We start from the raw sequence: 27454 nt of genomic DNA on the forward strand, positions 1-27454 counted from the left end.
CTTTGTAACGCAGTCAGCTTAGAAATAATCTTGCTCCCCAAAAGGCACATAAAATATTTTGTATTTTAAAAACTACACATGATACTAGAAAAATAATTGCATATTTCAAATTAGCACACTACATATACATAAACTCAGGCACTTACATCAAAATCGATCAAGAAATCAAAAACATTTTTTCAAGTGCCATGTCCCCCCTTAATGCCGAATTGAGCAGCAGTTAGAAATACCGGTGAACTTGAAAATGCCACATTGAAACACTAGTTGCATTTTACTTAGTCTTATAACTTTACAATGACAGCACATTACAAATTAAAGTTGTTACCTCAAAGCATTAGCGTAATCGGAACATTTTTTTAACCGTGGGTAACACCTATGTCATACAGGTCTTAAGCAGTTCACTTGCAATGGCTGAAAACAGGGAACAAACAAAATGACATTTTCATGGTGTAACATTACTCCTCCCAGGCACCCTCTTCAGGCTTTAGTGAGGTGTCCATTACACTTATGACCCTATGCCCAACAGTCAGCATCAGAACTAGCGCCTAAATATTGAGTTGAGTGAAAAAAGTAATGGATCACCCGATACGAGTGCACTAAGAAGACTTCCTTTCACCTTATAACTTTAAGAGCACAAATCGATCACCACATTTGTAAGTATAGCGCGTGCATTGCTGCACTGAGGCACATTAGATTCGACAAGGTAAAAAGCATATGTACTGGCTTTCTATATTCACCACCGCATTTAACAGTAAGAGGACAGATCTGAAACTAAAAGTGAGCTTCGTAGTTAGTAAGAGAAACTCTGAGATCGCTCGAAGCCAGATGGACAAAAGCTTAAATTTGCGCACTGGTCATTCCCATGTTTTAGCAATAGCCGGTACACAACAACAGGGGCACAAGCTAGCTCCAGATTTACGGCTGAATTTCTCCTGCACGAAATTACAGTGGCGCCCATGAGGCCACACTCACTGTGCTTTAAGGTCTCCGCTGAATGTTGGTGGGCAGCTTGGAGGCTTCTCCACACTTCGCTCCATTCTTCGTCGCAGTCTCTCGGTATGTTGCTGTTCTCGAAGCAACTGCAAGTCCCACCTGCAACCACATCCAGGTGAGTCGCATCAGTTCCCTCCTCCCCCACTGAAAATGAATGAGTGAGCTAGCGTGCACACAAGCCACCAAGAATGTGGTCACTGCCTTCACAAACAAATTGCAACGTAAAAATACTGACTGCAGCAACATTCCTTGCTCAAACACACAACGCTAGTAAGTAACATTTCTCTTAATGACATTGCGACATTCTCTGATAGGCTGCTCTCTCAAGCTACACAGCGCTTAGAACACTGACCATCGTACGTCCATCTGTTCTAAGGTGCCACACAGGAATAACTGGCTAAATGAAAGTAACTTGTCATACCACAAATTTGCTACCTGAAATGTTTGTCGCGAAGGTAATAATGAACAACTGTCGGGGTTTTACATCCCAAAACCACGACATGATTATGAGGGACATCATAGTGGAGGACTCCAGAAATTTCGAATACCTGGTGCCCTTTAACGTGCACCTAAATTTAAGTACACGGGCCTCTAGTATTTCGCCTCCATCGAAATCAGCCGGAGTTCGATCCCATGAACTTTGGGTCAACAGTCGAGCACCATAACCACTAGACCACTGTGGCGGGTGTTTGTCCAGGAGGTTACCACAAAAATTCAGCAGGTCATCTAAAGAAGATAATTTAGCAAATCCACATAGTTCCTGTCAGTGCTAAATTCTTTTAACAGCTGAGCAAATGTTCGTGCCAGATTCCTGTTTAGTATTTTAACTATGTATGATGCTAATGCACTAGCTCTCCATTTTCAAAGAAAGTAAGCATCTGCTTAACCAAAACAAGTCAAGGCATCAAACTTGGGTGGCATTGCCTTTCAAGATGGCCATGCCACTGAGCAGCTGGACAATAATAAAAAAAAGAAGACCAAATGACGTGCTGCATTACCAAAATTCATTTGTAATGGCACATTCTTGTTAAACAGCCAGTAAACAATGCCAAGAACCAAAATTTGTCACGAAGATAAAGTGTATGATGTGAACAAGCTGCCACAAGGATTTTACAAGTGCTGCAATGAGGGATGTTGCAGGCAATAGAAAAACCCTCTTGTGACTACTTCTGCTCATTGCAGATTCTCACAGAGCCTCCATAAAGTTGTTTTACCGCTTGTCTTTGCTGCGATATTTGCAAAGTGTGTTTGCCATGGTCTTCTGCACAAACGAATGAGCTCAGTTTGTGAGGTGTAAAACAAAAAATTAAGGCTTGTTCACTGGTCCTTTCACAAAGTCAAGACAATCATTTGTTATCTGTGCCATTTTGTGGCACAGACAACAGCATTAGCGTAGTCACAACCACACTGACATCACTCATAGAAAATGCAATGCAAATGTCTACTCACCGCTTCCGCCTCTTTTCGTTAGCCTCAAGCTTTGCATGCCGCTTGCGGAAGACTTCGTCGTCGAGGTTCTGTAAAAAAAATGGAAAAAGAAAGCGACACTCAACATAATTTACTTTTGCATGATGAAGCCATGGGTCACTTCAGGAAAAAAAACAATGCAAGTGAAAGCACGAAATTTTTTGCTAACATTCCAAAAAAAAAATATGGTTGATCCCTCCGTCATGGGAATCGGTATAACACGAAAGTAAAACGTGTCTTTACAGAAGTAGTTGAATGTTTACTGTACATTGATATAAGCGAGCTTGCAAAATGTCTATTGGTGATTGGCAGTTGTAGCACGGTTTAACGTGGATGCACCCACGTTAAACCCACGCTTGGTGGCACACCTCCATCCCGAGGACTAACGTCCATGATCAATGATTAAACAAACCTTTGTGGTAGCTGCAGTAGTTAACGGTAAGAGCGTAACCAGAGAACGCGGTGCGACAGCCAGAACAGTGTCGCTGACTGGACACAGAACTTGGGCATGCGGCATCCCGCGGCATGTTAAAGAGTTATTGAACACCACGACGGGACTAGAGGGAAACGCAACTCACGTCATGTCTACGCTCTAGCCCGGCAGCGATTTTTCTTGGGGCGAGCGTAAGCGGGGAACACGGTGTTGCAGCCAGACGATGCAGGCGCCCGTCGCACGGCTATTGTTAATATGGATGGGTGCTATGAGCAACGTCAAGGCTTGGGCTAAGGTCGTGACATCGCGGTGTGTTAAGGCGTTGACGAAATTTCACTTCTATTGGAAACGCGCCGAGTGGGAGACACACGTAGCAACGGCTCGTTGCAGGAGCTAATCAGGAAGGCCAGGGTCATAATGCATTACTTCACTTTATCGCTCCCAGACGGCGACACCACTCCGCCGACCAAGAGAACTGCGAGGGGAAAGTGTGAGATACAAGAGGCGCGATTGTAAAGCCTCCAGTGTGCGCGACCGTGGCACAGTGGATAGCGTGCCCGGCATCTGTTGTCGCGGACCGAGAGGTCTAGGGTTCGACTTGCGTTGATGGAACTTTTTTTCCTTGCCATCTGATCGTGTGCATTTTTTCGACGTGTTTCTGTCACTGAAGTCTTGGTAGACCCCGGCATAAAACACTTTCGTGTTAAAAAAACCGAAGTGTCCTCTACTTGAACATAGTCATGTGGCCAGAAGTCTACACTAGCTTTTGTTCACAGGGCAAGGCAAGTAGGCATATTTCAGAATCCGGGCCTGTCTGTGCTACCTTCCCATTTAAAGAACAGTATTTCAGAGACTAGACAAAAGATGACTGAATTAACTTCTTTCTTTCGGCATTCGGGAAACAAAGGGCAGTGAGACAACTTCCATTCACCAGATGAACTGGCATACATGCTTGCTGTAAGTTTCTAATAAATGCCCCAGAGAGCACTGGAGTGTTTCTTCAGTAGCCTCTCAACATGAGAAGCGCATAACTACGCAAACAACCCTAATAAATGCCCTGGAGAGCACTGGTGTGTTTCTTGAGTAGCTTCTTAACAAGAGAAGCATATAACTGCCCAAACAACGATCTTCTGGGTTCAAACAACCTTGCGGTTTGTTAACCTTTCTTTAGATTACTAACCATTACAATATTGGCACACAGCAATAATTATATGTGTGATTCAGCCCCTTACATAATTCAATGGTCATTCAAGGAGTTGCAAACAAGACAAGTTGCTGAAACTAGGAGCGAAAAATTGCTAAAAGTCCTCAGTATTGAGCATACTCAAGTGGGACTATGAGAGCCGCACCTCATAATTTTGATATTTCGCTATCTTTTATACTGCAGATCAGTGTGGTATCCCTTCTGTTATTACCTGTTGTGCTGATGCAGGGTGAAGTTCATAAAGCATGCGAGTATCTCCTAAATGGTTTCACTGCTTTCATCATTCGCAGGCTCAACCACTTTGCATAGGAAACGGAACAAGTCAATTCTGTGCACACAGGTCGTTGTCTTCAAGAATGCAACTCACTGCTTTTTGTTCGTCAGACAAGCCTTCAACGTGTTTAGAAATCTCACATGCAGGAACATATTCCCAGTAAATCTCATCAGAAAAGCAGCATGCAGCTGTTTGCTAGCGGGAACCAGATCACTAGGGAATAGGTCAGGTTAGGTAACAAATGGTCAAATATAAATCCATGACTACAGAGGAGCTTCACTTTAGTCAACAGCTCATTCATTCAAGTGTATTTTTTATATACACTTATTAAAAATACTCAATCCTAATACCAAAAAGAGAACTTCTTAAATATTAATTCAAATTTAATGCAAGAAAAAAAGCAAGCAGTGTCCAGTGCGAAAGCCAGGAAAATCTGCCACTGCCGTGTACTGCTTCTGGGCAAAATATTTTTATAAATTTCACCAGAACAGATTACTGAGGAGTGACTTTTCTCCGATATCCCACTGCAGAGTTGATTCCGCACCTGGTGGTCTGAATGTGCAATTATCTAGTGTTTGAACGACTGATAAGAGTGGTGCATATAGACTGAGGCTTGAAGGGGAAACAAGTGCGGTGTATGAATAGACAAGTGAGTGTGGTCCAAACAAGGAGTGGTAGTGGGAGGAGCTGTGACTGAAATGCAACTAGATGAGGAAGACAAAAAAAAAAGTTTGCTCAGCTTGCACCAAGTCGTGCAAGGCGGGGTCACGGCAGAGCTGGTGGGCGCCTAGCTCGTCCTGACTTGGCTAGGCATTTACCCTCTCACCTGCCTCTTTCCCACCCCTTGCTATACTATACTATACAGGGCTATGCTCGCTCTTTTTTTCTTTTTTTGTTTCAGTCTGTCTTTCTGTCTCTCTCTCTATGTCTGTCTATTTCGCTGTCTTTCAATCTTTGTATTTCTTCCCATTTCTTCTTTTCTTTCTCTCTCGCTCTGTAGTCGCTCTTTCGCCTTTCGGTCTTTCTTGCCTTTCTTTCCATCTGTTTCTCGCTTGCTCTGTCTTTCTATCTACGACACATGCATACCTTGACCGTAACACCTCCGCTGTAAAACTCCTACAGCGCGTATGCGCCACAGAAATTGGGCAAACCCCACTACCGTAAAACCCCGAGCAAGTGCCCTACTCTCTTTTTCGAGAGATTTGAAATAAGCGCCAATGAGGGAGCAAGCACGTTCCCAGGCCCGTAACTAGGGGGGGGTTGAGGGGGTTCTGACCCCCCCCCCCCCGAAATTTTTCTGATGCTTTAACTTTTCGGGTGATACTAAAATATTTACACACCTTCACAGCGACCACCAGCTGCCAAAGTTACACTGCAACTTTCCTGGCATTGCTTCCCTCTTCTTCCTTTCTTCAAACCTACCCTTTTACCAGAACACCTCAGCGCTCCCTCCCCCGCACCTGCCCTATTTGTACAGCTTTGCACTTCGCCCTCGCGTTCCTTCGAGTCTTTTTTTTTTTCGTCTTTCACCCCGTAGCAGCTCCTTTATTGATTCCAGGTGCTTTCCTTGTGCATTGCCGCTGGAGAAGTTATCCGTCTGTGCGGACCGCACGTGTCGACTTTGGGTTCCTACGAAAAGCGCGTCTCCTTCTGTGAAGGTAAACAGTTCGACAGCAACGGCAACACCAACACGACGTGCGCAAATTTGCCAGGGAACGAAACCCCTAAGCGGAAAAACTCAGCAGCGCATTCCGAGGACGCAGGCTGCAGGGTAAACTTTTCTCAAACTGTAGTCCTCGCCACCGAAACGAATCATCGAAGATGACATCTACTGAAAGACTGGCATATCCGAGCAACTTCGAACAACTTTAAACACACGCAAGGAAATCTACCTCTTCTGTACACAGAAGGTATATGCGCCTCCCTACAAAGCGCACAAAGCGAGGATACAGCCGGCACACAATCCGGCACCAGCGGTCAACTTTCACGGGAGAGAAAAAACGCCGCCAAGCTGGGCTGCGCGCGGGAGTACAGAGGCTGACGTCACAGCCTACAAAGTGCATTTTTGGGGGGTCACGGCTATTTAATTAGCGCAGCCCAGAGAGAATTATGCAGGCGCCCAGGGAGCCGTCTGTGAAAAGGTGACTTTTTCCCAGGAACGGAGCAACACCTCCTTTCTGGACTGTACCACGGGAGTGCAAATGTCTCGGCAGTGCATTCTTGGGGGTTCACGTATATTAAGGGGAGTATGCAGTGCCCATGGAGTCTTCTGTGAAAAGGTCTTGAAGTAGCGTTAATCCAGTTTGCTGCAGCTGGAGTACAATAATGGGCCTGCATGCACACCAGCTGTAGCGGCGTTCAGAAAACACATGCGCCACGCGGGAGCCAGCGCGTTCATCACACTTCTACATTCTAGCCACTGTAAAGTGGATAAGAGAGGAAGAAAACATCGCCCGCCGTTCACGCCAGGCAGTCGAAGCAGTCGCAAACGTCTTTTTGGAGCCACTGGCCACTTCTGTGTGCGTGCACAGGATTGCGGCAGCAAAATGAAAAGACACTCTGCAACAACGAAGCAAAGGAGTCTTGCATCTTACTTCAAGAAAGTTCGAACCGATGAAGCGGACGGAGAAGAACCGCCTCCTTCGAAGGATAAAACTTCGCCCTCCTCAGCACTGGTGGAAAGCCAAGCGCGTCCGAACTTCTGTAGCGACTCAGGAGAATGCACCGGTTTATATGAATCACCTGAGAACGAACACAAGCAGGACACCCATGCGCCGCCGGGAAATGATGGTGGCCGCAGTGCAACTCCAAGTGACCTTTGTTCTACAGTCAACGCTGGGCAAAGTGACGCCTTTACCACTGGGCAATGCCCAAGGAAGGTGAGTGGCATGGCACCTACACATTCTGGTTCGCCTCCCCTCACACGTCTCTGATCTCTTCACTGTCTCTGCTTACGTACCGAATGACCTAACCTGCTGCCATTCCCGTCGCCGACTTCGCGCTGGCGACGCTAGAGTGGCAGCGTGTAACACATACATACCGTTTTTGTACCGCGGTTACATTGTGTTACTTCATCAGGAGCCGTTGGTCGCGGTGTCCCCGGCTTTGGTGGTGCTATTGTCCAAACTTATTTCTTGCTTTAACCAGAATTTGAGGCTGACATACCAATTTCTTTATTTGGGTACAAATAATTGAAAAGTACCATCGAATTATTACAAGTAAGCGATGTACTTGTTTTATTCACGAAAATAAGCCAGTATAAATCTTAAAAAATGGCAGCCGTTCTACACGCAAACCCCCCCGAAAAAAATTCCTGGGTACGGCCCTGCACGTTCCCCTCCCACTATTTTCACCGTTTTAGAAACAGTGAATGCATGCGTACTCAATAAAGAATTTTATTAGAGGCACGGGTGTGCATCCTTTATTCTTGGTGGCTTTTTCACCGCCTTCTTGAATTCTGATCCACGACCTAGCAACGGCACCCCTCCAAATCTTGTCGGATTACCTTTCATCGCAGGAGCGGACTTGCTCAGGATTTTATGGTACTCACTGGTACACAATGGTAGTGGTTAGTGTACCACACTGGTTCACTAAAAATTAACAAGACAACATATGGGTGGCAAACACCGATTAGACTTCTCTTGTTAATCATCTGTACAGAGTGCTTGAGCAGTGACTGAGCGCATGCCGGCTCGAGATGATCATTTTCTATCTGTGACACTGGCAAACCTCAACCATAACAGCTCTGTTGTAAAAAATGTTTAAAATGAAGATCGCGTCATTCACATATAATAGTTGCTCACACCTTCGGACTAAACATGGCAGGCAAAGCAAAGAGGACTGCCTTTCAGTTTGTTTTTAATAAGAGATACTCCTTTCTGCGCTCATGCAATGAGATACCAGTGCAATGCGGTGCTGTCAGCGAAAAGGTGTGCCCATAAAGGTTGTCCACTAGATAGTCTGGTCGTTTAACCTAGTTCCAAGTGCTTCGAGAAATATTAAGTCTTGGTGCAACTTGGAGGCTCACTACAAAGAAGTATCCGTTGTAAGCATTTAGGGGAGAAATCTCGGCTTAGTTGCAGAGCTGTTAATTACCCAGTTTTCTTTGTGACAGCCCTTTAATCACCATAAGCAAGTTATATAAGCATTACATCATTAATAGTAAAGATGCAAGCCTAAGCCCATGGAGTTGGATGTTTTTTTATGTGGAACAGACACTGCCAAATCTTGGGAAGTCATACTAAAAGAGCTATGCTGGTTCTCATTGTGCATTACTTCCAGCAAGAGCCAGTAGCAACCTTCTACAGCGAAAGCTGTTATGGGATCAAAACAATGGTAGTTTTTGGCGGCGGTGTCCGCAACCGCTATCACACGTACTAGTAAGAAAAACGAAATAAGAAAAAAATATCCAGGCTGGAACGGGGTTTGAACCAGGGCCCTCTGCATGGGAGCCCAGTATTCTACCTCAGAACCATGCCGGTGCTTGAAACTGCCTTACAAAAAGATCCTATACAGGCTTCATGTCGAGAAGGAACCACATTAACATATGTAAGTATAGCGTGGTAGAAGAGTAAAATAACCAAGCGTCACACAATGCGAATTGTGTAACCAGGCATCACACAATGTGAATTGTGCAACGAGTGGGTTGTTGAATGCTTCCAGCCCATTACAAAAAGGCTCTGCCATAATTCTACATCGTAATCAGGCTTAGCATCAACAAAGTGCACATAATGCCTTACAGGTGTTTAGTAGGTACCACGGTTCTCTGCAGAATGACGAAAAATGGCGTAGTGGCTGCTTCCCTACTTCATCAAAATTATTATTTATAGCACAGTGGGTTCCTCGCAAATGCACTTCTCTTGGTTGCCAAGGAAGCCCATAGGCTCCCATGATCCATTTCCTCAAGGTCCCAATAAAGTTCTTTCCCCCCCTCCCTCTCTCTCTCTCTCATGTTAATGTATGTTATATAGCGCGTTGGCAGAGTGAAATGACTAGGCGTCACACAATGTGAATAACGTAACTAGTCAGTCGTTTAAATCTTCCAAACCATTACGGAGGGCTCAGCCATAATTCTTCGTCATCAGCCGTCGCACCAACAAAGTTCACACAATGCCTTACAGATGTGTAGCTTTTACCTCACTTCTCTGCAGAATGACGAATAATGGCATTGTGGGTGCTTTCCAACTTCACAAAAATTATGATTTAAGGCATAGTGGGTACCTTGCTAGTGTACTTATATTAGTAGCCCCAAGAGAGTTTACAACTAGCTCTAGAAATGCCACAGGCATCTTGTACATGTTGAAAAAATAAATAAATAAAACCAGGCGTCTGATTCCTCCAGTGTGGGCTAATGGGAGGCCTGATGGGATTAGTCCAGCCTGTGCCGAGGGCCTAACATGACCACCAGAGCAATGGTTTTCTATATCAGGATATCACTGTCACATCGCCACCCGCACAATGACAGGTCACTCATCACTTTCACAAGAAGTGCCCCATGCATGCCCATTCTGTCTGTCTGAAGCTCCAGAAACATGTTGGTAAGAGCATCTCTTGCACATCTGAAGCAGTGCAATCTTAAAGGGACTGGCAACCAATTTTTACGATATCTGTTTTCTTCAGTGCAGCGAAAGACTTACCGATCAGTGCGTAATCATGGGATGGTTACAGGAAAAATGGCATGAAATTTATTTTATCAGAATTTTTCTATTTGGGCAGCATCAACAAAGTCGGACACACAACACATACTCCGAACAGTGGTAGATGAGCGCAATAGCGATTATACACTGGCAAACAAGTGAGGGCCTATCAATCAAGTCTGTGTTGTTGCGGTGCTGCAGTATGCTTGCGTATAAGGGCACATACAACGTGCAAGCGCGGCGGCTTCACAGGGTCTTTCAGTTGCCCTTGTTGCCACGAAGGAGGTGCTGCTTTTCTGCACTACCTCCTTTTTTGCTTTGTAAGAAACATACAATAAAGTGGGGATGCCCGATATGGAATAATTTGAAAGGAGTCCCGACACAAAAATTTTCGCCCCGCGTTTTTTTGCTGCAATGTGTTGCTGGGGGCCTGTTAGTCATAACACAACACATCGCTTGCTGCAGCGCGCGACAGGTAATTATAAGCTCCTCATTACCGACACAGCCTCAGTTTCGGTTTGACAGAGCTCCAAAAGCGACAAGCCGCGTGGTGCAACTATCACCACCTAGTGAGTGAAACGCTCAGTCACGTGAGCACACAGAACAGTGACGCATTTCCGCGCGGTCTGTCGTCGTCGGGCTCATCGTCGTCTGATGGCGACGATTTTCTTGCGGCGGGGATGGAAGAAATTTTCGATGTGGCGAATCACTTCAGGTTTGACCCGCTGGCGAGGAGCGATTCGTCGGGAAGCGCGTCAAGACAGAAATGGCGGCTACGACGTCATCATAACTTGTACCGGCTGCAACGGTTACGTAGGGGAAGTAGGGGGGTCACCTCGGGTCACCTCCGAGGGTGTCAATGCACTAGGTGCGGCCTATAATGCTGGATCGCGCTCGCAAACTTCAAAATTCATATAAAATACCTTCCAAGCTTTATTCGCTGCCGATATTTTGCAGATGGTACACGCACGTACATGGGAATCGATCCAGCAGGCTATCTCGGCCGCGAAATTTTGTGTCAGTACCCCTTTAAGCACGAGCTCTGGTGTGCCTAAACAACAGCAGCGGACTACTTACAGCAAACTGAACAACTCTTTTGTGCAGTACCATGGCTTGTCCATCAAGCAGCATGACGTACCCATTCTTGTGACCTTTAAGCGCATTTTGAAAATGCAAATCCTATTCAAATCGCAAAAAGAATAGTCAATTCATTCCCTATAATTTGCAGCCTCTCCCTTTCCACTAGGATCTAATCACACGTTTTGGCTTCACCTTTGCTTGAATGGATTTTCTACAAAAGTGCCCTCACACAACAACACAGGGAGCATACAACAGCTGCAACACATTCCACAGTGAATTTACCAACAAAAGTAGGTGCAATTTGCTGAAAAGGTAATGAAATGACTCACTTCGGTGCCCTCCATGCTGTAGAGGCTCGCTATGTGGTTCACCCTCCATGTGGGCACTGCAACGACAACAAAGTGATTGTGAGGTTAATTCTTGTAGTCTGCTCAGCAAAAGCAACATGTCCTCTGTTGAATGATGGACGAATACAGAGGCAAGGAATGCTGATACGCTCCTTCAGTTTCGATTTATGATTGACAAATGTGTCAAAATTAATGCCAAGTTGCTGCAGACTCTGCTAAAAACGTTGTGTTGGTAAATGAAGCTTCAAGGCACTTGTGGGTCCTCAACAATCATCAGTGTTAGCCTTCTCTTCAAGCCCGTTCAACAAAAGCAGCACATAAGTAGACACCCAGTAAAATGTACTTCCAATGAAGGACAATTTATAAGTATTTAGTTTATAAGCGCCCCTAGCTATTGCATGCATTGGTTCACTAAACTCCCTTTTTGAGTGGGCACCTGCCGTAAAATACCGAGCAAGCGCCCCCACCCGAGCAAGTGCCCACTCCCTTTTTTGGGAGATCTGAAATAGGCGCCAGTGACTGAGCAAGTGCCTCCCCCCCCCCCCCCCCTCCTCCCCTGCGGCCACTTTTTTTTTTTCAGGACGAGCATTGCGTGTGTAAAAAGAACCACAAGAATGAGTACACTGAATGCATATCTAAGCTTGTTTATTACATTCCGTTGTCATGTGGCCGGTCGTATATTGGTCAAACCGGTAGCTGCTTCAATGGTTTGAAAGTGACAAGGGGGAATAGAAACAGTAAATAAATAAAGCATTTCATTATAAACATGGATGGGCATTGTTTATTTTCAGTGGCTCTCCCGCTGCGATCTTGAATTTCGGTCCGGGACCGAGCAAGCGCCCCCCCCCCCCCCCTCCAAGTCTGTCGGATTATCCTTCAGGGGGGGCGCTTGCTCGGCATTTTCCAGTAAGCAAATTTTCTCTGGGTCGGCGAAAAATCAGTTGTGAGCGAAAAATCAGTTGTCCACGAGCGAAAAATTGAAAAGGATGCAAATAAATAATAAAAGTCTTTCATCGAAGTGAGAATCAAACCCAGGCCTTCTGCGTGGCAAACAGGTGCTCTACCACAGTGCCACACCATGGCTTGAAACTGCTTCAAAAAAAAAAAAAAAAAAAAAACTATATGAATGTCATGTAGTGGGAGAAGTCTCCTTAATGCATGTAATATTGTGTGGCAGAAGCATAGAATCACTTCTCGGTGAACACCTCCACCATGCCACAAGGAAAGCAACCTCTGTACGCATAACATTGGCCATTTCAAACTATCAAAGAATGCCTACTGCAGGTACAGCTACTGTTGTCCTCCAGGCATGATACATACACAAATGCAGGGGATCGGCCAAGTAGTGGGTGCACTTTTCCAATACCTTCTGTAGTGTGTAATTCCTAGATGCAATCGTTAATATATTTAAAGTGCCAATTATCAGTAATGAAATACTTAAAGCCGGCAGTTGCAGTGTAGTGGGCAAAATACCCACTACAAGTCCGTAAGTCAATGTGCGCACCTGCACAGCTGCACGCTTTGTTGATGCTCTTGCTGATAACGATGCCTCTTCGCAATTGTTGGGCCTTTAAACCAACCACTCGTCAGCGCGATTGCAGTGTTCCGACACCTGGCACGATCCTACGCTTGTGTCGCGCAATATTACGTGCGTTAAGAAGACTCCTGGTGCTACTCCTTTTTTTTTCTTTTTTAAACAGCAAGCACTGGCATTGCTCTGAGGTAGCACACCTGCTTGCCACACAGAAATCCTGGGTTCGATTCCCACTCGGGCCAAGATTTTTATCATTTTATTTGCACCTACCTCGAATGTTTGCTCATAACCAACCACACCGACCCAAAATTTCTGCGAAGCGAGTTTTTTAATGCTATCGTGTAAATCACGACACTGGTGGGCGCTGGAGATGGGGGTTGAAGGAGGCGCAGATTTACATAAGAAAGTGCAAATGCATCCTCCTAGAGTTACCAGAGAAATTACATCTGTCTGTACACTTTTTAGCGTTTACGTTATACAGGGTACCGAAGAAGTGTACAAGGTGGGCAACACTGGTAGTCCCATGGGTGTCAGCAGAAGGGTGCAAAAGGGGCACTTGTCACCCCCCCCCCTCACACCCCAGACAAAAATGATGCCCACACCCACGGTGACATGTTGATGTAGAACCTAAACGAAGCACAAAAACAGTAGAGTTTAGTACTATAAGAATTAGAGGGGAATTTGGCACTCTAGTTTGGACACAAGATGAACACACTGAGAATAGCTCCCCAGGCTTCGGATTTAGCTGAAATGGATTTCATTCTTGAGATTCATGCCACTTGTTTACAGAGTTTCAAACAAAGAGCTATTAAGTTATTTCCAGTCAAAATGTGCTTTATTCTTGGTGGTGCAAAATTTATTGAATAAGTCTGCGTGACCGTGAGATTGAAGTGGGGCCCGGACAAACTCAACTGCAATGAAATATTTTTAATAGCCGAGCTGGTTATGCTGGGCATGGAACAAGAAAGATTCACCCTTGTATTCTAGAAAGTCCTTTCACTCCACCTTGGCTTGAGAAAGTCAATGGCATTGCCACCTCTCGGCAGAACAAGTCACTGCGTATCAGTGATAATCTGCAGCGACTCTTCCAAAGCGTGGCATTATTTTTGGTTGAGGAGCGGCGCTGTGCTCAACTCGGTCAAGTGAGGGACAAAATTCAAGTCTAGGCTTGTTTGAGAATACGGGGGTTAGGAGGTGCAACTCCGCTATTTCAGGCAACCGGATAACGTCATGATCCCGGAAAGCCACATCCTGCTGGCGGCATCTGGCGGCAGACAATGGAATTGGTGCCATTTCGGTTGCCAAGGGCATAGAGTTTCCTACAATTACCTAGAGGAAACTAGCACTGCGATCATTCAGCCACTATGGGAATGATGGGCAGTACACTGATTTGCCTAATCTTCGTGCTTACGGCTTCAAACGCACTTGTGGCTTTGTTTACTGCTGTGTTTTGGCGTTCAATTCAGATAAAAGAATAGACTGTTGTGAACTTCATGACCAGATTTGAATTGGTGAGCCTAAAAAAGTTAAAGTGGAAGTGGAACTGCCGACTTTTGCTGACGTTTTGCGACAAAGCGGATGCAGGTGACGCAGAGCCAAACTGAGCCGAAAGAACGAAGTTTAGACAAATCCGTATACTACCCATCATTCCCATGCTGGCTGAAGAGCCATGCGCTGCAGCTCCCATAGACACTAGCGCCAGAGTTCCCTCTAGTAAATATTGTAGGAAAGTATGGCCAAGGGAACCAGTGGCGTGTGTTGCTCCCGTTCCACTGCAGTCACATAGAGCGTGGAAGTGGAGCATGTTTGTTTCTTGCTCTGTCACTGCAGACTCCTTGCGTAAGCTTGCAGAAACTGACTCAAGAAAAAAGAAATAAATTTGCAGTGACTCAGCTCGGCTATGCCAGGATATACGTAGCGTTAGCTAAGGTTTAGCTGATTATTCTTAGCTTTCCTGGTTGTCAAGCTTCTATGCTTTTCTGCGTCGCTTAGAAGCATTTGCGCTCTCCTTCTCCATGGCTTGTGGGGATTCAGGCGTCCACACCAGTGGCTTGACGCCATCTTCCCTTGGAGAATTCTCGTCTCTCTCTCCTCTCGACCGGACGGGTGGCAGCTAGTCATAAATCGCCGTCACTTCGCTGCTGCCCCGCCCCTCAAAAGTCTAACTCTGTGTCCCATTGGCCTAATTTTGGCGGGATTCGGACCTGGCTCACGCTCACCCTAGAAGCGGGGGGCGCGCGACGAGGTTCGGGAGACCACTTGGGGACCTCTGAGGGTGCGTATGTGTGTTGGCCTCCCCGGCCGGCGGCGATCCTTTGTTCTTTGTTCTTCGTCGCCGGCCGGTGGTTACGTCGTCTTGTCGGGGCTCAGTCCTCTGTGGGCGCGCGCTCCCCTCCGCGGTCTCGAAGTCCCGTGGCAGCACCTCGCGATCGTGCGCTGTATGTTTCTTTCAAGTGTTCGTATGTCTATTCCGTTTCTTCTGCTCTAGGGGTGCGAGATCGCGGGAGCGCTGGCCGAAGGGTAGGTCAGCTCTCCAAACCTGTTTCTTTGTTTGGTTGTTTTACAGGTGCGCCATTCGCGGCCACTAATCGATATAGTTTTGTAACGTGTATTAGCTAATTGGTGCCATGTGCAATTATGTTACGTACGATTGGCTGTATCGAATTATTGATCCCTTTGTACTAAAATCCCAGTAATAAATCACTAATTTGGAGAGTGTCGCCTAGGGTCTCCCTCGTTGCGCGCGATGGCTCGCCATCCCTTCGTGGTCGACGGGCCAAGTTCTCGCGCGCAGCAGTGCGGACGGTATACGGGCGCGGGACGAACGAGGACGCGGCGCCCTGCATGAAGCTCCCAGTGCTCGAACCCGCGGTGGTGTTCGGTAAAGGCAACGAATAACAGAAGTAAAACCTATTGACGACGACACCACAGGCTATACCACACTGGCAAACGCCAGCCAGCCGGTCTGACAACTGGCCAACCTCCTTGTCCTTCAGTTTTTCTTTTCCTCCTCCTCCTCCCCGCTATATGTATACCCCACCGGTACGTCTGCGCATGCGCGCAAGATGAGAAGCACTATCAAGCGGCTCCAGCGCAGCGTCAGACGGCCACTGCGCAACGGAGACGCACAGCTGGGCGCGCGCCGGCGCCAGTGCGTCTGCCGCGGCTATGACGTCACTCCTCTGGAATGCGCAGACCGGCGAGGCGCGCGGCGACTCCGGTGCGCCAGCTGTGCACCGTGTGACGTCACTGCTCCTCGCGCGTGCGCAGTACGGCTCTCGGACTGCCACGCGAAACTGCTCCACCTCGGCCACTGTAGCTCACGCTCCAAAAACGAAATGAAGAAATTACGCGTCCGCTAACGGGAGCGCCGCTGCCGTCTGCTCACCAACGCTGCCAAAAAGCGCGCACGGGCGTGTTCGCCTAAAGCCGGCTCGAGCAATCGGTCACGTATCTTTCTTGGTCTTTTTTTTTTTTGGCACTGTGGTTGCGGCTCGGAGCCGGAATTCTGGCCCGCTCACGCTGGCGGAAAACGGCTCGCCGTACGCCGCTTGCCATTTTCGGGCCGCCGTGCGCAAGCGGTTTTGCTTGCGCATGTAGAATGGGTCCGAGACCCATTTTCGCGACGTTCTTCGGCAGCCGGAGAGCGACGTGGCCAATCAGCGACGGAGGAATGGTTGCCATGGCTACATCGGCGCGCCTCGTCGTCTGCTTCTCGCGCGAGACGCGTCAAGCCGCTTGCTTTTCGCGCCGCGCTTTTCACGCTACAAGTATGGATGTCGTCCCTGTCGTTGCCAGATATGGTTCCAGTAGTCAATACGGGCGTCCAGTATTCGTAATACCGGATAGCGTGTGTCATAGCTGGCGCCAGGTCAAGTGGTGCCATCTACAGAGGATCGAAAACAACTAAAACGCGCAATGTATGTCCTGCGAGATTCCAGAAGCACCCATCGCCCCTCGCTATAAGCCTACAGCGTCGATTGTTTGAATATGGCTCTCGAAAATGGTGCCGAATGGACACGTGAATACTTTGCTTTCGAAGCTTAGGACATGAATCAGAACGATCGTGAGAGCAGCAGTACGGTGCGTCCACTCTGCAGTAAAGTTGACCGCGTCTTGGCGAAACGCGCTCTACAAAAAGAAAAAGCGTTAAAGGGACACTAAAGAGAAACAATGAATCTGTTTAGATCGATAAATTGTGCTCTCAGAACTCTAATGTCATTAGTTTCGCCGGTTTATCAATAGAGGAGAAAATAAGTTCAAAAGTTTCATTTTTAAATTTCGCGCCGATTTTTCCCCGCGTGACGTCACGGGCTTCAAAGTGTATTTATCGTATTTTGGCACCCTTGGCTCAACAAAACTACCCCAAACTTGCTATGTTAAGTCTATGGCCCCCTCAGAGGACAATGTACTTCGTTTTTACCTATTAGGGACTACGTAGTCCCTAGTAGGCGCCGTCAAAACCTGTGACGTCACGGCGAATGGTGCGGAATCTTCAAGGTGGCGTCGCCACCCACATTTTGTTTTTGCGTGTCTTCTCGCTTACTAGGCACGTTCTCGCAGCAAGCGTGGTGTTTTTGGTATCGTGAAAGAGTGCTTTACTAATATGAGAAAAATCGTTTTGCTCTTTAGTGTCCCTTTAAATGTAGTATGCAGGTCCCTGCACTGGCTCGGGACACTACATCTGTGCGGAGCAGTGCGTAAACGGCGCCTTTGCTATTAACTGCCAAGTACAAACTGTCAAGCTACAACGCGTAGCCGAAAACCAAGAGACCTAGCGCACCTCAGCGACTTTCAGCAACAAAGGCACAGCTCGTGAGTGTTTTGCGCCGCATCCCAACACCCATGCCAGAGAACACCATGCGCATTTGCGGCAGGATACAGCCGCTGCGCGTGAAACGAAACGAACTGTACAAGAAGACTTGTACAGTTCGCTAGCTGACGCTATCCGATCCAATTCCCTTGGTGGTTGAACGATCGTAGCGCCAGATTGCCCTCTAGTTCTTTATCGTATGAAACTATGCACAAAGCTAATATTGCAGGAACTTACACGTTTTACTGCTGGTGTAACGCACTGCCAGCTAGATAATCATTAACTCAATATTTTCATTATTTTGCTGACCAGAACACTGATAAGACAAATTTTTTTGCAATGACGTGGCCTCCGCGATGAGCGCCGTTGCCGGAGCTAATCGTGAAAGCCACGAGAAAGATATTGCAGTTGGACGAAATGCCACCAGATGTCGCCACGAGCTCTCCTATATCTATATGCTAGGGCTGGCTAGGGTGTCACTACACCCGCCAGTACGAAAGGGTACAGCAGCAAGTCATCCACAACTCCGGTAACCCGTAAAATCAAACGGCAAGAAGTGCCTGTACAAACTGAAATGCTCTACTGCATATCCTCCCCGTAGAGAGCCCATACAAGGATACCAGGGGCGCCAGGGGCGTAGGCAGAAATTTTTTTCGGGGGGTGGGGGGCACGTGCCCAGTGTGTCACCCACTGGCTACGCCACTGCTACACGCTGCATGCGCAAAGCGCCAAAGGCGGTACTGCGAAGCGCGTTCGCTCGCTCCGTGGTTGCTATGACAAAAGTAATATTTGAAACACGTCATAAGCACCATAAATACTCCGAGTGAAGTACATGATTGCTACCGTTGACCACGGGCTCTCAGATCAGCCACAGTGCTCACTTGGGAAAAAACATGTGACTTCCGCCCCAACTACGCTGGCCCTCTCCCGAACTCTAATAAAATCCGCGCGTACAACGACTTGCCGCACAGCGGGTGTAATTGCACAGTTGCCGACCAATATGCGTACGTGGACAGTCGTCAAGTTACGTGTCCAAATTCGGCATGGCTGCGTATACTCACCCTCAATAGCCTCGGCGGCGGCGGCGGCGGCAGCGGCTTCCTCGGCGGGCGGGCGGGCGGCACAGGTTGCGTACGCCTGGTGATTGTAGAGCAGCCTGCCGGCATCGTCTCGGGCAGCAGCGGACCTGCGTCAAGGCATACGTGAGTGCGCACTCGAATCTCGGTTGCAGACAACGAACCCTGCGACGGCGCTAGCTACAACGAGCCGACTCTGGGAAACGCGGCTGGGCATCGCGCACACATCGGACGTCTCCAGCCGACAAGAAGACAACGGCGCTCAACTGCGAAGGCCAAGACGGAGACGCTGCTCCGAGACAGCGCGCCGGTAGCAATAAGAGGGACGGTATACCCCTTCGCTTTCGCTTTTCCCGCTGACTCATCTCGAGCCAACTTACGTGAACTGCTCTCAGCCGCGGTGTGATACGAAAAGCGCAACGAATTTCGACGATCAACGCGCCTCCTTATCAGCCACGGCGGTAAGCATGGCCAGAGTCATTCAATTCTCTTTATGGTCACGAAACTGCACCGTCACGCTATGGGCGAGCTTCGTACGCTGCTCGAAAATGCCGCAACGCGCCGCCGCTGTGCCACAGAGGCGATCGTCTGCGCCGTCCGCGTATTGAAATACTCGCGCAATGCGAGACAAGCTGCTGGATATGATATGTTTAAGTTAGCGGAAACGTTGTCTGAGGACTATATGATGCCTAACAGATGCTGCGTGCCGGGGCGCCGTTCCGGCTACAAGGGAACCAGAAAGGTGTCGTTTTCTTTACCATTAGACAAGCAGCAGCGCGAGAAAGGGAAGCGGGCCATACCGCGGCAGGAAAGTGGCGATTTTAACTTTGAGTCGAAGTATACACGTGTATGTGCGAACCATTTCGACGCCTCGGACATTGTCACTGCGCATGACTAACATCAACGGCGACTTCGTGTCCCTGAAACGCGACAAACCAACGCTGAAGGCTGACGCAGTTCCAGGGATTTCTGAAAGACTTCCATCGCATCTAACGAAGCGCAAACCTCGATCTCCCTCATCGACAATGCGACCACCATGCAAAAGACCACGTGAGCCGTCCTGTGAAGAGCTCCGAGCATCGCCGACGCCCTGTTTATACCGCTTCGTAGCCACACGAATGGTCGTGTAACAGCTCGTATTTTTGCCTACAACTGGCACCGCTGGCACTTTACTGCGAGTGCACGGTGTTTAATTTGACGGAAATGTTAAAAAGTTGTACCTATCGTAGTGTCGTAGTGTTGAGACGAAAGGAGCTTGCGAGGCCGCATTTTGATGGGGTCGACATGCAACAACACCAGTGCGTTGAGAATTTGTACATCTAAAAGGAACCTAGGAGGCAAAAATCATTCAGAAGTCCCCCGCTTTTGCGTTCGTAATTATGTCTTGGTATTCTTTCATTAATCCCCCAATTTTCGTAGTTTTTCAGCTGGTACCACCGCGAGCTGCATGTCTTCAGCTGAAGGAAAGATTACTTTTAAGGGCTCGTTTTTCTTTGTTAGACACAATATTAATGAGAACTAACAGGCAGTAATGCCAACGAAAGTATATGGGATGTTATTCGTAATAATTGGGATATAAATGCGAATAAAGTAAAGTGGACGAAAACAAAACTTGCCGCCGGCAGGGACCGAACCTGCGACCTTCGAATAACGCGTCCGATGCTGGGTTTTTTCCTCCCGGGTGCTCATTTTAAAACATAAAACACGTTCAAAAATGTATTTCTGCATGCTGAGTGCTAAAAGTAAGAGCGTGAAAGCAAAGCGACCGTTGCGGAGGTTTAGAAAGCTAAAACACCAAGGCTGTCCCACACACAACCCCAGCGATAACAGCGCCTCTGGCGGCGGCCGCTGGCTCCATATCAAACTGACGCGGCAGTTTCGTGACCATAAGAAGCATTGAATGACTCTGGCATGGCGGAGCGCTATGTTCTCGAGCCATGGACGACAAAAACAGAAAAAAGGGAGGCGGAAGGGAGCGTCACGTGACGATCTTGAAGTGATAGGCAAGTTTTGTTGTGATGCCATGTGTCAGACAAAGCGTCGCAACGTATAGGGCTTCCGAGCTCGAGCAGTGCACGAGACTTCCCTCGTACGACTTGAAATCTCGGAGGCCATGTTTAGCTAATACGGATTTACTTATTTTTTGCCCTAATGGACCAGGAAACAATGTATCTCGGGTAGAGCGTCGAGCTTCCGCTCGTACCTCGCTGTCGAAGCATCACTCGAGTCTAACCCTTTCAGCCCTGAATTATTTTTAACGGTCAAGGTTTACTTTGTTTTGCTTTACCTCAAGAGCACAAAAATAGTGTATCCTGAGCACCCCATCAGTACATAAGAACAATGGCACCATGCTCTATATACAGGACACCAGGGCTTAGTGCTTCTAAAGTACAAAATTGTGTATTTTGATATATTCCTATTTAATGCTACTTTGTTAAATTCTTCACAGCATTTACCCTTGTCAACAAAAAGGTAGGAGGGTTGCCTGCATCTCAGCTAGTGCGCCTGAAAACTCCTCCCTATCATTATTGGACGCTATGTCATATCTAACATCACAGTAGATCACAGCACCGAAATTATTTTCGCCCATGCCTGGAAAAGCAAGCTGCCGGAAGTGCACTTCACCGTCATCCCTCACACGTTGGTACAAGTGTAGGCGTCAGCACCGTGTTTACGCTAAGCGTGCTCACGACTGCACACGCTTTACGTTATGAAGGAATACTAGCTGATGGCAATGCATTATATACAAAGGCGATCGACTATTTCGTTCACGCGTGGAAAAGAGACTTGAAATTTGATCACCAGTTCTTCAACGTACAGTCTAGCACGATTTGAAGGTTATCGCGAAAGCAGGACCACAACGCGGAGCCAAGGTGCCGAATTTTAGGACAGCGAGTTATCGGGCAAGCTTCCCTTCCTTATATAAGCTGCGAGTACTCCCGTATGACGAAGGTTCATTTTCATTTCGGTTCTTACGACGACGTGACGTTATATTTTACACAGCTTAGCAAATCATTCAAATAGAGCAGCGCCAAGCACGAGCAGATCTCTCCTACGAATTTCGCTATCGATCCGCGGAGATAAGAGCCAACTGAACTATACGCTTGATCGCAACGAATGGAATTAAGCTTAAAATTGAGAGAAAGGGTCGTCGCAGGGGTGATTTGTTCCGAAACGCGCCGCTAGGCTCCTGGGACGCTAGGCCGGTCGACGCTCGCGCGATAGCCTTCAAATCGCGCTCGATAGCCTTCAAATCGTCCAACACGGGAGCGTGTAGCCTCACTATTTCGAAGATTGCGCATGGCTTCAACTTACCCGCATTTCCTCAACTGAACAATATTTTCTCATTTAGTATCATCCCCAAGTGAGAGAACAGCAATTAGTTGCCGAAATGAGGGCAAGTTGAAGTCATGCGCAATGTTTGAAGTAGTGAGGCCACGCGCTCCCGTGTTGCCAGTCATATTGAGCGCGACTGTACATGCAAGTATCCGCGAGCTTTATCGTATTTGTTTGCCGTGAAATGCGGCTGGCATCGAACCTGCGACCTCGAGCCCAAATGCTGTCAGCTGTAAATGCCACCGGTGCGACGATAAAACTAGCACGAGTATCTCCGGCTTTGCGAGGTCGTTTCGGCAGCACGGGCGTCCATTTCGACCCCCCCCCCCCCCTCCCCCCAATTTCGTGTGGCTGACTACACTCACCGCGAAGCAAGACTAGCACAGGCAGCGACAACTGATGCGCCATCCCTGACAGAGATGCCTGGGATTATCTGCTCTGACCGACAATTAAGCTCTCACTTTTACGAACCTCCCGGCAATCACGAGCGGTGCAGGACGCGAATTGCATACTGGCGCAGAGTGGTTTAGAAGAATGAACAGATGGGGAGGTTCAGTCAGTATACAGGGGTGCAACAGCCGAAATAAGATTTGGAGCAATTTTCGGAGCAGCAAAAAGTTGCTTTTGGAGCACAGAAATCCAAATTTGGAGCAGTATAACAAAGAAGGCTTACTTTTAGAAAAGCAAAACAAAAATACGTACAAACCATTAAGAATCACCTAACTCGTGCACAGTGCACGTGAACACTGCTATTTCAATAAAAGCAGTGTGTTGAGCCACCCCACAGTGCGAACAATGACTAAGTCCACGTTAGCATTTGCAGGACCTGTCAAATAATTCGACAGGCACTGCAAGTGCTCATGTGGACCTGCGAACCTGGCAACCTCGAAATTCGGGAGATTCGTAAAGCAGGAGCAAGTGAGAGTGGAGAAAAAAGAAAACTCGCTTAAGTTTTTGTCTATTTGTTTCTCAAGGCCGCAGAAACGCCATACACAGCAGCTCCAAATGATTGCCAGTAATTTTTTAGACGTCTGCGATCATACAAGTACTCGTAAAGCACGGCGCGTGCACGAATGAGTAATTAAGGAACAAAATGTGCTGCGTCCCTGACAGCTAGTACTGCAGTACACCAGTGTACTGCGGCAAAAGTGGCTTAAGAAGCGCGCAATAAAACAAGCATCAGGAAACTTAAGAAGCACTGTCCTTTTTTATTGCGATAGCAACTATATGGACACTCTCGACGAGTTTTTGCCGTCACCCCCCGTATAAAGTCCAAATTGATAACATATTCCCGTGCATAGTATGTTCTACCGTGGGTAAAAGCGCGCGAGTGCGTGCGACGAACGCGGCTGAAGCACAGATCAAACGAGCCAGCCCGTCTCCGTCACTCGGAGGGCGCATGCGGTAACACCACTCCGCTAGGGAGGCCTGCCGTCGAAGCATAGAGGAAACACCCCGCCCGTCTTGAACGAGCATGAAAAGACGCGAGAGGGGGACGGCTGTCGCTCGAGCAGCAGCTTTTGAACTTTGGTTCTAAGGGCGCGGTCGCGATCGCTGGCGCACGCGCTATCTCGGCAGCCATCAGCGGGCGGCTCGTATATCCTGCTACGTGCTGCGCTCTCAATGCGAAGACACTGCGCAGAAAGAGCATCTTTCACTGGAAACGCCGTATTCTCTTGCACCAACGTTTTGTAGAGTTACGCGAGATCGGATAGAAAAAGGGTTTGCTGCCAGCCTCACTTCGTATAACATTACAATTTGTTGCTATCGCATTCATTGCTTCGTCCTTGCGGTGAAAGTGACTTTTTTTCTTTTCTTTCGTTTTCTTTCCATTTCGTTTTTTCTTTCCATTTTTCGCTAAAACTTGCGCAACAGACAATTTTGAAGCTGGTCGGGCATTCTGGCGCAGCGTGGCGCAATTTCAACAAATTTCACAGTTTTGGCTCAGCTTCGCGCAAATATAAGGAATTGCATATCAAAATAGCGCAATTGGCGCAGATGTTGCACCCCTGACTATGGAAGTCGCAGCACCAAACCAACTTCCCCAACAAGGAAATCACACAAAGGGACTTCCGAACGCCCCTTTTCCATCTTGTGGTGAATTCCACTGGCAGATTCGGAGCACTTCCGGTAGCAGTTTTTCTGCTCCATTCGGAGCAAGCCTGTTCCATTGGCGGATTGAGAGTGCTCTCTGTATGTTTCATTGGCACATCTGGAGCAGCTCCGGCGCTAGATCCACTTCACGGAGCAGCTCTACTCCGCGAAAAGCGGCGAATTCGACCGGAAGTCGCAAGCTCCCCGCGCGTGCGCAGAGCGTGGCGTACCGCTTGTGCGATGAAATGCGCTGTCCGACCACGCCCGTTCTCTCCGCTGGCGCCCGTGAAGGCGAAAACTGCGCGAACCGCGAGGAATGCTGGGCGCTTGCGAAGTAGATGTGCGCTAGCGCCCCCTACCGTTTTGCTCTGGCGAGGGCACTTGTGTTCCATTGGCAGATTTCCTTCGGATGCTCTCTACGGAGTGGAGTGCTCCGGCTAATTGGCCACGAGATCGAGCGGAGTCGCCGCCTGGCGGCTTCTGGCTGAACCGCGCCTAGTGTGGATTGCTCCATGCGTCGTCTGCTAGCCACGTTGTGTTTGCATGCGCGCGTACGTCATGCAGGTCCTCAAAAGGCGGTTTGTTCCCGTTGCGTTAGTGCTACTTTAACCGCTCGTACGGATGCCTAACACGATGTAAAGAAGCATTTGGCCTTGACCGGCTGTATATGTACTGTATTAAAGGGGCCCTGCAACACCTTTCTTAGTTATATTCGAATAGTCTCAATATTGACGTATGACTCTTCACGAGTCATATGCCGCAAAAATTTTTCGAATCCGTCAAGTCTAAGCGGTGTTACCAAATTATAGAGATCACGTTCCGCAGCTTTCTCCCTCAACTCAACGGCGCGAGCGCGCGGAGACCTAGGCACCGAGTCGAGGGAGGGAGCGCAGACGAGCGAGGCTCCGCCCAAGAGCGCCGGCGGAAATTTTTTCTTCATTTTTTTCTCTCTGACGTCTGGGCGCAACCACGTGGTCTGTGCCGCCACTTCCGGTCGGCTTGCGTCGTTCTCGTCGAGCGGAGTCGATCGCACTGTTAGCACTGTGTATCGCGCGTGCTTGAAAACTGCGCGTCGGTTTGGTAATGTTGGGTGTGCACCTCGAACGCCGTAGTGTTTTCATCGCTTTGCCAACCATGGAAGCAAACCTGCGCGCTCGTTTGGAACGAATGACAGCCGAGATCGGTTTCGGCCCATACTCCGATAAACCGCCTCGTAAGACGGCACTGGCAGACGACCCCGAAGCGCCGCCATTACCGGACGCCAGCATTGTTATCGGAGACATGCTGCACGGCTGCCTCGGTCGGTCGTGAGAACGTGCCGACGATGCAGTTCCCAGCTGACGAGGCAACACTCGAACGGCTGCCACTTTCAACGGCAACCGGCGATGGTCAAAAGCACAGAAATATTCACGTTTTCGGCACTGCGCATGGCGAAGAAAACGGAACCACACAACTACGAGCAGACGAGCTGTCGGTGAGACCGGAAGTGCTAATATTAATGTTTGTTCGGTGTTTTTAACGCGATAACAGAATATAAACATACATATTATCTACTTATTGAACTCAAAGTTAACAACGAAAGTAATAATGAGGGTGTTATCGTGATTATAACATCAGCCAATGGTGGAACTGCCGACAATCGCGTCATATTTTGCGGACTAATACATCATTTGTCGAGAGAAGAGGGAGCGATTTTCAGCTGACTTTGAGAATTTATTGTAAATTCCGGGCCGTGCACATCGCTATAATATTTGGCTCGCGTGTTCTCGGGAGCCTCGACTACCGATCGGCAGCGCTTTTTGAGCATGCTCGAAAAGTGTTGCAGGGCCCCTTTAAGATCAGTGAGTGCACTTGTCGAGAGTGCTGTGTGTGGTCGTCGTACCCTCCGTTCACGAGAGTCATATCAGTGTAGGTGCCGCTCTGTGGTCCAAGCGCATTGCCAAGTGCACTTGGCGTTGTCCTGAAGATGAGAAGTATTAAATCTCATGTGAATATAGCCTTTTAGCGGCTCGGTGGTAAAAAAAAAGGCTCTCATGCACTTCCGCGTTTTGGTTAGGTGTGTAACTTCGGCACTGTCGTTTATAGGTTACGCGACGAGCTTTAGTTGTGTACGGTCCTGGTCCCACTACAGAGAAATATTTCTGTCAAGTCACGTCTGACACTTGGGCACTTAAATTGTCCCCTAAAAAGAACAGAAAACGTAATGACACGGAAACCACAAAACTGAGTTGCCTTGCGCAATTTTAACGTGTGGCAAAATTTATACAAAAACACCCGTGTACTTAAGCACGCGTTAAAGAGCCCTGATGGTCAAAATTAATCCAAAACGGCGTACTTTAGATTCATGTCGTAGTAATTTTATGCGAAGCCACATCTTTTTTCTTTAGATTATTTTGAGCGTTTGTGTTGCGTTGTCATAGATTAACGGAAGGCAGCGGGCATTATTCGCATGAAAAAACGTACTTTGGTCCCGTGAAATAAACGGGTCTTTGTTCCATTACTGTCGTGCAAGTAATCAATCGAATAAACTTCTGTGCTGTACAGTTACCTTTGCGTACTGTTACTGAATAAAAACAAGCGTGTGCGTGTTAAACGTCTCCGTAGCGCTAAAGCGCTGTCAGCTACGTAGCTTTCCTCAGTAAACCTATCAACTGTCCTACATTTCATGGAGAACTGAATAAGAAATGCGGATGAATATTTGAGCACGCAGGGCACAAACTACTATTCGAACTCATCGTGAAGGAATACGGGCCTTCTTTTTGTTGGGGATATCCAGATGAACAAGAAGTAAATACTCAATTCAGTCGCGCTACAGCAGTGCGTAGTAGGTGGAACACAAGCTAAACATGTACAAATAAAACAAGAAAACGTCATCCGTTGCGAAAACGCCGACTGTTGCCGAAGGCGAGCAACCTGTTCGTTGACAGAATGTGCTTCTCTCACAAGTAATAGTAACGTTCGGCGCGCTTCGTGCATTAATTCGGGAATGAAGAGCGCACATATTACCAGAAAGCTGCAGTCAACGCATTTTGTTTGCCGGAAATCGGGTCAAATCGCTCACAACGAAGCGCTCTTGTGTGCGTTTGTATACGCGCCGACAATCGCCTATCCACACTAGCGCGGCGACGGTGCTGCTACCTGTAGCCCGATCTCGCGGCGAATAGTTC

General features: G+C 48.0%; 1 protein-coding gene across 2 annotated transcripts in view; it reads right to left on the minus strand.

The window, feature by feature from the left end:
• Nucleotides 1–953: 953 nt before the first annotated feature.
• LOC119386601 (transcriptional regulatory protein AlgP) overlaps nt 954–27454 on the minus strand; it is a 98399-nt gene continuing 71898 nt past the window's right edge. For both annotated transcript variants that reach the window (XM_037653886.2, XM_037653887.2), the window contains exons 3-6: nt 18843–18967; nt 11417–11472; nt 2443–2510; nt 954–1092 (exon numbers count right to left, since the gene is read on the minus strand). In XM_037653886.2, coding sequence (XP_037509814.2) covers nt 969–1092; nt 2443–2510; nt 11417–11472; nt 18843–18967 — 373 coding nt within the window. In that variant the 3' untranslated portion in view covers nt 954–968. The remainder of the gene's footprint in view (nt 1093–2442; nt 2511–11416; nt 11473–18842; nt 18968–27454) is intronic.

The sequence above is a fragment of the Rhipicephalus sanguineus genome, chromosome 3, assembly GCF_013339695.2.
Source record: "Rhipicephalus sanguineus isolate Rsan-2018 chromosome 3, BIME_Rsan_1.4, whole genome shotgun sequence".
NCBI classification, from domain to species: domain Eukaryota; kingdom Metazoa; phylum Arthropoda; class Arachnida; order Ixodida; family Ixodidae; genus Rhipicephalus; species Rhipicephalus sanguineus.